Source organism: Rhinolophus hipposideros (assembly GCF_964194185.1).
Source record: "Rhinolophus hipposideros genome assembly, chromosome: 2".
Classification (NCBI taxonomy): Eukaryota; Metazoa; Chordata; class Mammalia; order Chiroptera; family Rhinolophidae; genus Rhinolophus; species Rhinolophus hipposideros.
In genome coordinates, this window is record NC_138048.1 from 8,631,479 (window position 1) to 8,644,707 (window position 13,229).

At 43.6% G+C, this 13,229-nt stretch overlaps 1 protein-coding gene across 4 annotated transcripts in view; it reads left to right on the plus strand.

The window, feature by feature from the left end:
* The first annotated feature begins 6,278 nt into the window (after nucleotides 1-6,278).
* Nucleotides 6,279-13,229, plus strand: part of GYG1 (glycogenin 1) — a 35,822-nt gene continuing 28,871 nt past the window's right edge. For 2 of the 4 annotated variants that reach the window (XM_081064099.1, XM_081064100.1), the window contains exons 1-4: nucleotides 6,279-6,471; nucleotides 8,673-8,808; nucleotides 10,645-10,819; nucleotides 11,093-11,255. In XM_081064099.1, the coding sequence (XP_080920225.1) occupies nucleotides 6,465-6,471; nucleotides 8,673-8,808; nucleotides 10,645-10,819; nucleotides 11,093-11,255 (481 nt within the window). In that variant the 5' untranslated portion in view covers nucleotides 6,279-6,464. The remainder of the gene's footprint in view (nucleotides 6,472-8,672; nucleotides 8,809-10,644; nucleotides 10,820-11,092; nucleotides 11,256-13,229) is intronic. The other 2 variants (XM_081064101.1, XM_081064102.1) reach the window with 2 other exon arrangements.

The following is a 13,229-nucleotide window of genomic DNA, read 5'->3' on the forward strand; positions in this document are numbered from 1 at the left end:
CCTACTACTCAAATATTCATGGTAGCTTTATTCATAAAACTCAAAAGTGGAAGCAACCGAAATGTCCATCTGGTGAATATATAAATACACTGTGGTGGTATACACATGCAAAAAAATTCTACTCAGCAATACAAAGGAATGAACCATTGATACGCTCGACAACGTGAATAAATCTCAAAAGTATTATGCTAAGTGAAAGAAGCCAGACTGAATAGACTACATATTGTCTGAACGCATTTATGTAAAATTCTAGAAAAGGCAAATCTATATGGACCAAAATCAGAGCTGTATTTGTCAACAACCAGGGTAGGGGGATGGGAATGGCCACAAAGGCATAAGAGAAAACTTTCTGGGAGATTGTGCTGATGGTAACATGACTGCATATATTTGTCAAAACTCATTGTACACTTTTAAAAAGTGAATTATATTGTATATAAGTTATGTCACAATAAAGCTAACTTTAAAGAAAAGGTAACTGCCAAAGAGATTCTCTTAATTTTAGTCTTATAACTAACTAATTTAAATTATTTAACTCACAAACAAATATGGAAATTAAAGTTTGAAAGGTGAAATATATTTGAAATGTTCAGAGTTAGAGATTCTGGACAATTGTATCCTTCCTTTTTATCCACAATCATGTTGTTATTATGCCACTGGTAGAATAAATAATAAAAGTAAGATTGAAAGATCAAGCAATTACTTTGTCTTTTAAGATTTTAAACTAATTACAAAAGGTTATTCCCATGTCCAGATCAGTAACACCGATTCTCTAATTTATAGAATCTTCATTTTACTGACAAATCACTACAAAAACCTCCAGAGTCACCCTATTAAGCTGAAATTTTATCTTCCATGTTCTATTCCCACAAGAAATCTCTTCTCATTTAATTATTTACTAATTAATCCCACATTCCTTCCCTACTTCCAAAGCATCTCAAGCAACTTCATAGACAAGTCAGGCAAGAGTAATAATGGGGGAAAAAGTTAACGCACAAGTAAATGCAGAATGGAGAGCCTAAATAACAACTAGAAGTAGCTGCAAATTTTGCCCTAGGCTTCTAAGTGGCCTCTAAAATGGGGAAGTTCTGATACAAGACTCAAAATGTCTATAAAACAAAGAAAAGATTATATATTAAAAAGAAGCAACCTTTCTGATACCAAGGCCAATATGAAAAATTTCCCATGGATCCTCCAAAAGAGGAAATTGTAAATTGTGTGACATAGCAAATATCTTCCACAGCACCTAGGAAAAGCCACAGTGAGTTTTCTGTGGCAACCTTAAAGCCACAGACAAAGCCAAGACCATAATGCCAATCTAAAGAGGGGAACGTGGTAGCCGGGGAGAGTTACTTTTCTCTATACACATGTCCTTTTGCAGATTTTAATTAGTGCACCAGCTACACACATTACCTAACAGTGGTTAATGTACAAACTGGGGAGGCAGGCTACCTGGTTCGATTCCCAGTTCCCAAATTACTAGCTGTATAATGTTGGGTAAGCTCCGTGCCTCAACTCTAAACTGGGGATTAGAGATTATCTACCTCATGAGATTATTGTCGAGGCTCAGTGTTTTCATATATATAAAAGCTCAGCATCAGGTAAGTGTTAGCCATTACTAAAGACAGTGCCAAAATGCAGTTTTGAAAAGGTTGCCCTGTGATGGGGCAAAACAATGATGCTCCACATATAAAGCTCGACGATAATCAGATCTTACTCAAGAACGTAAGTTCAGAGTATCTAGGGGACATGAAAGTCAGCTGCTATGCCCATGATGTCGATGCAGCTAACAGACCTAATTTATTCGAATTTTATGTGCTATAAAAGGCAATGTACTACTAAGCATCATTGAAAGAAATTAAAGGTATAAGTAAGATATATGAAAACATATCCCATGTTCGTGGATCAGAAATCTTAAAGTTGTTAAGTTGTCCATACTCTCCAAATTGATCTACAAATTCAGTGAACTCCCTACCAAAATCCTAGCTTCTTCTACTACAGAAATTAATAAACTGAAATTCATATGGAAATTCAAGGAACCCAGAATAGCCAAAATAATCTTGAAAAAAGAACAAAAATGAGGGACTCACACTTTGCAATTCCAAACTTAACTACAAAGTTGCAGATATCAAGATAGTGTTGAACTAGAATTAGGATAGACATGTATATCAATGGAGTAGAATTGAGTCCAGAAATCGAATTGTCACATTTATAGTCAATTAATTTTCAACAAAGGTGCCAAGACAATCCAATGGGCAAATAATAGTATTTTCAACAAATGGTGCTGGGACAACTCAATATTCACATACAAAAGAAGGAAGCTGGAGCTCTACTGCACACCATACACAAAAATCAATTCAAAATGGATTATAGACCTAAATTTAACAGCTAAAACTATAAAACTCTTAAGAGAAACATAAGGATAAATCTTTAAGACCTTTGGTTAGGCAATGGGTCCTTAGATATGACACCAAAAGCACAAGCAACAAAAGAAAATTAGTAAATTGGACCATGTAGAAATTTAAAACTTTTGTGTTGAAACACACACACACACACACACACACACACACACACACACACACACACGAAAGTGAAAAGTCAACCCAAAGAATGAGAGGATATATTTGCAAATCTCATATACATGTATTTCATATATATCTGATAAAGGACCTATATCCAGAATATATAAAGAGCTCTTAAAAAACAATAATAAAAAACCAATCCAATTTTTAAAAAATAGGTAAAAGGTTTAAATAGCCGTTTCTCCAAAGAGGATATTCAAATGGCCAATAAGCTCATGAAAGGATGCGCAACCTCACTAGTCATTAGGGAAATGCAAATCAAAATGACAATAAGAGAGCATTGCAAGCACATTACTATGGCTACATTAAAAAAACAGTAACAAGTATTGGCTAAACAGTGAAGAAACTGGAAACTTCATACTAGTGGGAATACAAAATGAGGGAGACCCTTTGGAAAACAGTCTGACAGTCCTTGAAACTCTAAACATAGAGTAACATGATGATTAGCAATTCCATTCTTGGTTTATATCAGGAGGAAGAAAAAATATATCATCTCTGCTAAAATTTAGACACAAATGTTCAGTGCACCATTATCCATAACAACTAAAAAGTGGAAACTATACAAATGTCCATTAATATGTTTACCCATGAACTGGATAACCAAAATGTGGTATATTCATATACTGTAATGAAATATTATTTGGCAATAAAAAAAGAATGAAATGCTGATACATGCCACAACATGAAAAAGCCATGAAAACATTAAACTAAGTGAAAGAAGCCAGTCACAAAAGACCACAAATAGGCAAATTCCTATAGATAAATCTATAGAGATGGAAAGTAGATTAGAAGTTACTTAAGGCCTGAGGGTGAGAAGGAGAGAATGAGGAGTGACTGCTAATGGCTTTCGGTTTCTTTTTCAGTGATAAAAATGTTCTATAGTTAGATTGTGGCAATATTTGCCCAACTCTGTGAACATACTAAAAACCATTTAATTGTATACTTTAAGTGGATGAATTTTATGGTATGTAAATTATATCTCAATAGATATTTTTTTTAAGACAATGTAACTAGTCACCAGGCCCCTGCAATTTGTGAAGTTTGGGATTCCAGCTCTTGACTGAAGAATGAGCTGCTTTAGGCCTCCAAGAATAATATCTCTTGAAACTAAGCTTTTGATTAGAACTGGACATGGTTGTGATCACTGGCAACAATTCCAGGTACAGATTTTGTGTGCTATCAATTAAGAGCAAAATTTTAAGCAGTTAACTATTGAGCTCCTGTGTCCGGCCAGATATGGTATATCTATTTCATGGACTGTTCGTGGGAACTGTTTTTGTCTTAGGTCAGCAGGTTGCCCTCTACTCTGGAATGTATTTCCAGGTCAGTTGCTCCCACCATCAATTAGTGTGTGTGCTCGAGGGAATAAAAATTGATTTCAGCATTATCTAAAACAAAACATAATTAGGAAGGTATCAAAAAAACATAATTAAGAAGATATAATTTGGTATCCTGCCAAAAAATTACATAATGCATTCCAAAGCCAATAAAAAATAAATGTTGGACCAACCATCCTGAACATACACATTTAGCACAGGTTTAAGTGGTTAATAGTTATATGTACCCAAGTAGAGTACAGCTTTTCTTTTTTAACGCAAATGTTTTCTTTTAGGATTCAGAAATTTCGATAGTTCAAACTTCACGGGGGGAAAAAATTGAACAAATCAAAGTCTCAAACATTTGTCTCACTACAACATGTATGTCTATCCACTACCTCCAAAGCCGTAGCATCCAGAATACTCCAACACCTTGCTATTCGAGGTTGGTCCACAGTGTGGGCATCACCTGAGAGACCCACCCCAAACTATTGAGTCAGAATCCACATTTAACGAGATCCCCAGGCAATCTGGGTGCACACTAAAGTTTCACAACTTGCAACCAACTGAAGCTCAGGATACAGCAGCCTCAGGAAAACCGGGCAGTGGGTCACCATTGCTAATGTTGATTACGACCACATGTAAGAGTAGCAACCTCAAAATGTTCCTATTTGATTCAAAGTGGTAAAAGCTATAACCTTTCTGTTTCTGTAAATATGCATGAAACATGGGAAAGAAGGCTGTGTTGACCGCTTTTACTTAAACACCCTGTGGGTGGAAAAGAGAGAACCTTGTTCCTAAGGGAAGCTTCCCTACGGCTCTGTTTGTCCCCAGCTCTTGCTCCCCCAGCTCTTGCTCCTCGCTTTGTCCTATTAGGCTCCAACACCACACCCTGCGGAAGCCCAGCCTACACACTTGGGTTTCAAGCAGCAGGTGGTTACGGGTCACTGATGGCTGCAGGGTTCCTGGGTGAAAGATGGACACCTTCCTCTTTCTGGTCCACCTTTCTCTATGGAAAGGAGCAATTCAGACCTGGAAGCACCACCCTGTTTTCCCTCTCCCCAGGAAGGTACAATTCAAGTATAGCCTTTATATTCCTTAAAGAGCTCCAACTCTTCTAAGCCTTCAAGGTTTTAATAAGTGGAAACCCATGCACTGCCCCTTTGCCCTCACGTTTCCACTTCCTGCAGAGGAAGTTTATCATGCCAAGTAAGCAGGAGTTCTTCCCAAATGTATCAGTGGTCTCCACGCCATGGTAGGGTTGGGGGAAAGGGGAAAGATTCAAGTGAGTCTCCCAGAGGGTGATATTTAAAATGTTGATTCTTGACTTCTACTCTGAAAATTCTGATTCAGGAGGTCTGAGCTTAGCACCAAAATTTGCCTTTTAGCAAGTGCCCCAGATGATTCTGATGTAAGAGGTCCAGGCGTACACCTGAGGAAAAGCGATGTAATTCGTTTGAGATTACCAATACCACCTTTACAATAAATGACATATTCTTACCATCCATTTCATTTTTTTAAACTGATTTTGTCAATTTCCTGTTTGGCTTTCATTCAGCAGTTACTGAACAACTACTGTTGGTAGAGAATTATAGTACCTGCTGCTTTCCTGGTGTTTGGGCTGGGTAAAAGGGAAGGAAGAGGAGAAGGGTGTGATCACATTAGACAGCTATTTCTCAACTTCCTAGAACAATGGCAGATTCACTCTTTCATGATTTGTGAAACAGATTATCCTAAACTAGTCCATTACCCAACCAGTTACCACAATTTACTAACCACTTCAGTGTACCCGTCTATCTGAAATGTCAGGGCCTTGCGGGTGGGAGGGTCAGTTCTGTAAACCCAACTGCAACGGTTCTAATTCGTACGGTGAGAGGACCCTGGGCAAGTAATTTAACTTTTCCGTGCCTCAGTCTCCATAGCTGTAAAAAAAGGACTTCATGGAGTTTGTATCAGGATTAAATGAAACTTAAATATCTAAGGGACGCAGAGGGCACCGAGAATCTAAGTAATATACTGAAAATTCGTTCTGTTTTTCTGTCAAAGCCACAAAACCAATGTGAGACCACTAAGAAATGCTTTCCTAGGCTGATTCGGAATTCTAGGTGAAAAAGAGTGTAATTCAAGTTTATGTTTAATTCAAGCAGTTCAGATGAATCATTGTAAGTACAGTGATCTGGGTTTTGGGTTCGTTTTTTAAGTGCCCCGAACCCTTGGTTTCCTTGGGAGTTTGTTCCCACGGAGGCTGCCGTCTGCCCGGAGTCCCCACGCAAATCCCCGGCTGGGGAGGCGCGCGGACCCCGGCAGGCGCCCCACCCGCCTCGCCCCGCGGGGCCGGGGGCGGGGGCCCGAGCGCAGCCCGCGAGGCGGCGGCGCGGAGGGGGAGCCGGGCTCCGGGGTGTCGCGGCCGCCGCCCCGCGGGCCCGAGTGGGGAGGCGGCGGCCGAGCGCCCGGAGCGTGCGTGGCCACGTGACGGCCGCTATAAGAGCGCCCCGGACGGCCGCTCGGCTCCCGCGCGCGCCTCCTCCCGCCACCAGCTGCGGCGCGGCGGCCGCGGGCCCGGAGCACCATGGCAGGTACGCGCCCGCCCCCGCCCCGCGCCCCCGCCCCGCGCCGCCCCGCTCCCCGGCGCCGGGCACTCCCCGCAGGACGCGGCCGCCGCAAAGTTGCGGGCCGGCTCGGCGGGCGTGGCGCCTCCCGCGTGAGCGGCTGCCCGCGCCGGGGCGCCCTGGAGGCCGGGACGCAGCCGTGGGCGCCGCCAGGCGGAGCCCGGGCCTCCGCCGAAGCCCCGTCCCCGCTTCCGTCTCCTTGCCCTTCCTCTGCTCTCCCGGGGAAGGGCGGACCGGCGGGCGGCGGGCGGCGCGGGGCCGAGTGGGGGCGGGGGCCGCCGCGCGGGCGCAGGTTCCGAGGCGGGGGCTCCGGGCGCCGCCCCCGCGCCCCGCGGGCAGGGCCCTTTGGAGGGGCGGCCGCGAAGCAGGGACCCTGGCGGCCCCGGCCCGGCTCCTCGGCCGCCAGCCCGGGCGCCGGCTGTCACGCCGAGCCTATTTTTAGGCCGAGTGGCCGGGTTTCGGGAAGCGCGAGCCGGCGAGCGCCTCCCGGGAGCGGGCCCCGCGCGGTGGGAGGGCGCCGGCCACTTGTTGCGAGGTGTCCGGGCCGCGAGGCGAACCGGCCCCGGGACCCGAGTGTCTGGGGTCCCGCGTTGCTGACAGTGATGCAGGGTTACTACAGCGAACGCGCTGCAAAAGGCGTGCAGACCCGCCCCGTCGCTGGGAAGGGGGAACCCCTACCCAACCTGGCTGTCTGTAGTGTCTGCTGGGCCTGGCGTCCTAGCCCGGCTTCTAAACATTTGTCACCTATTTCATCTTGGAAGTCATCAATGGGGTTGCTTCCTGAAATCCTTGTGTCACAAGGATTACCTTATTCAACTTTCCTTTCTGATCCCGGGAATCTTTACAGTGTTTGAGCTAAAACATCATTCATTGTGCCCCAGATTAAGTACCCTTGGGGCGGACTGACTGACACGTTGCCATGGAATGATGGGTTGAACGAACAAGTACAGAGGTTGATGGGCATGGCAAGTGACAGGTGTCACTGTTCTGAGCTTTCCTAGAGTGTGACTGGCTGGGAAGCTGGTGTTCCCCCAGGGGTGGGCAACCCCCGTCTTGCCACAGCGTAATAGTGGGCCTGCCCTGGAAGAGAGGACTCTCTTCTTCTGCCCTGGAAGAGAGTCCCGTGCTGTGTGTAAAGATGGTCCTCAGGTCACGCTGGGGATGTGCTGGCCCACGTGACAACCAGGATTTCTTCTCCCTTCTCAGCGGAATTGCCACTGCCTCTGCCCTCCACGTTGGAAAATGGGCAAAGGGAGAATGAAGACACCTAAGACCAAAGAGAGTGACTTGGTGACAAAATGTCCCAACTCCCTGCTTGGGCAACAGTGCCCCCAAGTGACCCCTGCCACAGCTTGATCCTAAGTGTCCTGTACATTTGGATGTCCCCCAACTTACTCATGTTAAAATCCCCTCAAAGACGAAGTGTGCCCCAGAATCATCCAGGGAAGGATTGGAGAAATCCTAGAGGCTGGCCTCGTGGTTGTCCAGTAGGAAGAATGACCCTTGTGCTTGCCTTTGGTCCCAGCAATTAAGTGGTTACTGGAGAGAGAGGTGGGGGAGGGAGGAGAATATAGGTTGGGGGAACCCAGGGTGCAGGGAAAGGGTATTGCTTGCTTCTCCAAGGGCAAGGAGGCAGGTTTGTTAGACCTGGTGAGGTGGTCCCTAAATCTATTTAACAGCAATTGGCCACTATTTAGATAAAAGCATTAGGAGAGAAGGCCTCTCTCAGGATATGATATTTGAGCAGAGACTCAAAGTGACTCTAGAGGGGTGGAGGAGTGGCCTTTGCTCCAGGTTGAGGAAACAGTATCAAAAGCCCAAGGCTTGACAGAAATTAAGCACCAGAATGAAGAATATGGCCTCTGCTTTCAGATGCTCTCCATTGGGGTCGTGGGGTTGTTCGCTGGATTTGTGCCTGGCTGAAAACATTCCCTGTGGTACCTTGTAGGAGAAATAGAAGTTGTACTTCTTGATCTCTTCATTACCACCTGTTAATTGCCCGAGGTTCACCCTCTGGGTTTTAAGCTAGTCTGAAAATTTAGTTTGTCTGGACTCTTAAATTAGGGTGGGTTGATAGAGGAGCTGATTTTTGCCAAATTACTGGGGATCCTGGGATAGCTTTTTCTAGGTAGGACATTGTAATGAGCTTTTTCTTTCTTTGTATTAAGATCAGGCTTTTGTGACACTGACCACAAACGATGCCTACGCCAAAGGAGCCCTGGTCCTGGGCTCGTCTCTGAAACAGCACAGGACCGCCAGGAGGCTGGTGGTGCTCACCACCCCGCAGGTGTCAGACTCCATGAGGTGAGGACCCTGTTGCTGTCTGGGGGGGTACTCTGACGTCCCTCTCCCGTTGCTGGCATCAGTGGGCAGTGAGGCCATACCCCTTCCAGCGTTTGAGCACCAGGTGGAGAAAGATGAGAGTTGCTGAGTGAAGGATTCCTGGGTCTGAAACCTCTTCCTACGGAGCTTTTGGAAGATACTCCAGCCAAGCTCCCTTCTGTGAGGTGGTGTTCTGGCCCATGCTCTTCCTGATTCTCACGAGGAGTAGAAGGACTCTCCCTTAAGCATATCCTTTCAGGGTGGCCAGAGTGAGGGATTCAGTCCAGGCATTACCTTTATGTGGTCACACTTCACATGTATTCCTTTCCCAAAAAGCAGCAGGGGCAATTTTGTTTCCTGTTTCAAACCAGGGAAACTGTTTCAAATCAGGTGACTTTGAAAGAAAGTAGCAGTTTTCCCCACTGCCAGTGGCCATTTGTAACCTAAAGATTTTTATTTACACTTTCATAAATTAGTATATTTGCCAAAGGACTTTCTGAACTTGGGTTGTGCTGTGAGAGCACCCTGAGGAGCACAGGCTGCTTGTTGACTGAGTTAATTCACGTTGATTCGTTGGAATTAAATTTTGCAGTGTCTGACTGAACTACCTAGTTCCTAATACTAACTTTAAACATATCCGGGCACACTAACAGCTCTGTATTGTGTTTATTTTTGCGTTCTCCTGTCCCTCTTAGAAATTGAAAACACCTTTTTTTGTGTAACTTTTTTCAAAATATGTACACACATTCCAAGGACCTCTGAAAAGGAGGAGATAAATATACAGGCACACTAACAACCTTGTTCCTAAAGGGAAATTTAGGAAAATGCCAAAAAGACTGTCTCCTCCTGTGTATGTCCTGATTTGTAGTCTGTTTAGGGAGGGTGTGTGTAAGAAGACAGATGCAGTCTTAGATTCCCCTCCGCCCCCACCTCTTTACTGTGGCAAATGGTGCTGCTGACCATTTCTTTTTAAAAAGATCGAGTTTACTGTGCGAACTGGAACGTAGGTGTGTACAGCTCTAGAGACAAATAATACGATTCCAGTTTTGTTGTGCACGTGTGATATTGCAAACTTCCAGTGATGATGACCTATCTATCGTGTCTTCACTTATGCTGAGTTTAGTGTGTTACCTAAATACCCCCCCCACCCACCTCAATATTGTTTTCTAAAATAAATCTTTAGTTTACTTTGGGCATGGAGAAGTGTTGTACCTCACAAACCAAAGAGAGTCTCTTTATGCTGGGTTGCTAAATATGTAATAAATGCTGACTATGTTCTATTCTAAAACATGACAACTGAGTAACTGGGTCCTTTAACTTCCTTTGAGACACACAGGCAGTTCTCGGTGAACTGCTTTGGCAAATGATTCGTGAGAGGCTTCACTGTAGACATTATGTGCACTTGGCATCATTTGTAAAAATATGTGGTAGTCAGCTTCTAATGAGCCATCATTGTTAAACACGTAGACTGTTGCAAAGGTGTACGCTTACACAATGTGAGGCACATTTTTACAGGCTACTTCCACAAGTGATACAATAAAAAAAAAAAAAGAAAACTTCTTTTGTAATAATGTTTTAAGGCAAGCATTTCAGCCTCACTGTAGACGGTTCTTATTATTTTAGTGAAGTTAACCGAACAAGCAAATGAACATATTTTGTCCTGACGCAAATTAGGGCATATTTAAGAGATTGTACTATCCCAAAGTAACCAGTTGTTCTAGTAGTGGATGGATAGGCCAATAGGAATGCAGTCTTGCATTAGATGTCACTTGTTCTGAACAGATGCTAAGTGCTGTTTTTTGGATTTGATTTTGACAGAAAAGTTTTAGAGAATGTCTTTGATGAAGTCATCATGGTAGACGTCTTGGACAGTGGCGATTCTGCTCATCTGACCTTAATGAAGAGGCCTGAGTTGGGTGTCACCTTAACTAAACTCCACTGCTGGTCCCTTACACAGTTTTCAAAGTGTGTGTTCATGGATGCAGATACTCTGGTGAGTGTGGCTTTGGTGGCTCGAAAGATGTGTATGGTAACTGTTAGGCATCTGAGGAACACTGTCAGGATATGATAGTAAAGTTCAGGTACAACCACTGCCATTAAAAATGTCAGGTGATGAAGGAGACAAGCCTCCTTCCAGCTGTCATGTGAATAGTTAAGACCAGCAACAGATTGCCTCTTTGGTGTTGGATAACTTCGGGAGAACGTAAGAAAGGTGTGCTGCAGAGAACGTTTCTGTAATGCTTTCGCTCTCCCCTCTTTGAATCAGGTCCTAGCAAATATTGATGACCTTTTTGAGAGAGAAGAATTGTCGGCGGCACCAGACCCAGGGTGGCCTGACTGCTTCAATTCTGGAGTCTTCGTTTATCAACCTTCAGTTGAAACATACAATCAGCTGTTGCACGTTGCTTCCGAGGAAGGTAGTTTCGATGGTATGTATCTGTTATCATTATACCCGATAAGCTGTTAGTAACTTCTGGGGGCTACTCTTCTTAGAGATATAGTTGCTGTGGTTCCTGGTGTCTGGAAGACAGCATTACATGAAATGCAAGAAGCAATTTTAAGTTGTGCATTTTTGGAAATACTATTGTATGGTTGTGTGTGCACATGCGTCCTTTTTCTATAGGTGTGTAATATTACCCGAAATTAGGGCAGACAGTTTTACAGGGGTGTCCTTCTTTAATTGGCTCTCCTATGTCTAAATTAGAGTATGATAAGTGAACCACAATTATTCAAGAACTCAAAAGACTACTAGACAAATCAAAAACTTTTGAACAACAATCTTTAAATCGGAGTAAAGTTATGTGCAAGAGCTAACAGGAGAATCAAGTGTTGTCTCCATGGAAATTGAAGGAATAAGCCTAATAATTATGCTCTATTGTCTCTTGGGAGACATTAAAAAAGAAGATGGAAAGTTTCTGTGAATGATCTTTGTCTCCATGTTCTCATTCTCTGTAAGGCTGTGCATCAGCTAGAGTTGGTTGTCTGCAAGGACAAAGAGTAGACCATTGGCAAGGTCAGCATCCCTTCTCCATAATGTGTGAGTGTATCTGTAGCTATATGTAAATATAGAAAGGTGCTGGCGACTTGTGCTTGAGGGCCTCACATCCTTTGGAGAATTTTGGTCACATGAATTAATAGGTACGCTTCTATTTCAGGCCAGTCTCTGAAATAAAAAATAATAAGTCTTTTTTTTAAAAAAAAACAACAAAACCATACACAACAAGACAAAAATAGTTAATATGCAAAAGCAGGTCTTTTTAAAAATTAATGTTGATGGATGTTTTAAATAGAGGAAAGACCCAGTGTGTCTAGGAAGGAGGACGTGCTCCAAAAAGAAGCCCTCTCAGCAGTGACTCACTGTCAGATACTCAGCATTGTGGCAAAAGCCCAGGCCAGGGGCGTGGGGCTGGCCCAGAGCCCTGAGCTCTGCATCACCCTTAGTACCAGGGGCCTTTTTCCACCCCTTTCCCTCTCCAAGAGCAGACCTGAGATTTGTAGTGAGTTCATCTTTCAAAACTAGCAGAAACAGCCTTCCTCAATTGACTTAAGGTCAATCATGGGTACAGATACAAGGATTCATTTCTATTAACTAGTTAAAATTCAAAAATCAAAACCTCAGATTAAAACTTTTTAAATTAAAAGCTTAAAAGTTTACCTGAAGTAAGAGATTGGAAGTTGAAACAATTTAAATTATCCATAACACTGAAATTGGGTTTTTGCAGTGGTTGTTTACAGAGATTCAATTCTTTTTAGTCACATGAGGATTTGGGGTGTACAGCTATTTGAAATGTCCTTGAAAAGACTAAGGCAGCTTAAGTCTCAATCTTGTTCCACTATTTGGCTAGTTTATGTTCTATGCCCTGGGGTGATTTGGCTCCGTCTGGAGACATTTGTGGTTGTTAGAACGGAATGGGGAGGGCGCTGCTGACGTCTGGTGAGTAGAGACTTGGGATTCTACTGCAAGTCCTCCAGTGAGCAGGACAACCCCGCAACAAAGAGTTATCCGGCCCCAAATGTCAGCAATGCTGAGGCGGAGAAACTCTGCTCTCTGCCAGGACATTACATGCTCTAACACAGTGAGCAGGGATGTCTGAGCCATAATAAATGGCTGCATCTGACAAGAAGTGCAGTCTTGTTTTAAACAATCTTAAGTACGAAATAGTATGCTGAGTGTTCATTGTGGTCTAGTACAAATGTTACTTCTTCACTTTACGGGCTTATATTTTAGCTCCCACTATTTTCCTTTCATATAAGGAATGAAAGCTGTATTAGTATTTGAGTTAAAACATGTATTGCTTGTTTCCACTGCTTATACGAAAAGTTACCTTTGCATAAGCAGAAGATAAGAGTATTTTTTAGCAGAAGTCCAGTTTGTCTTCACCTTCCTGTCAGAGTCAAATTTG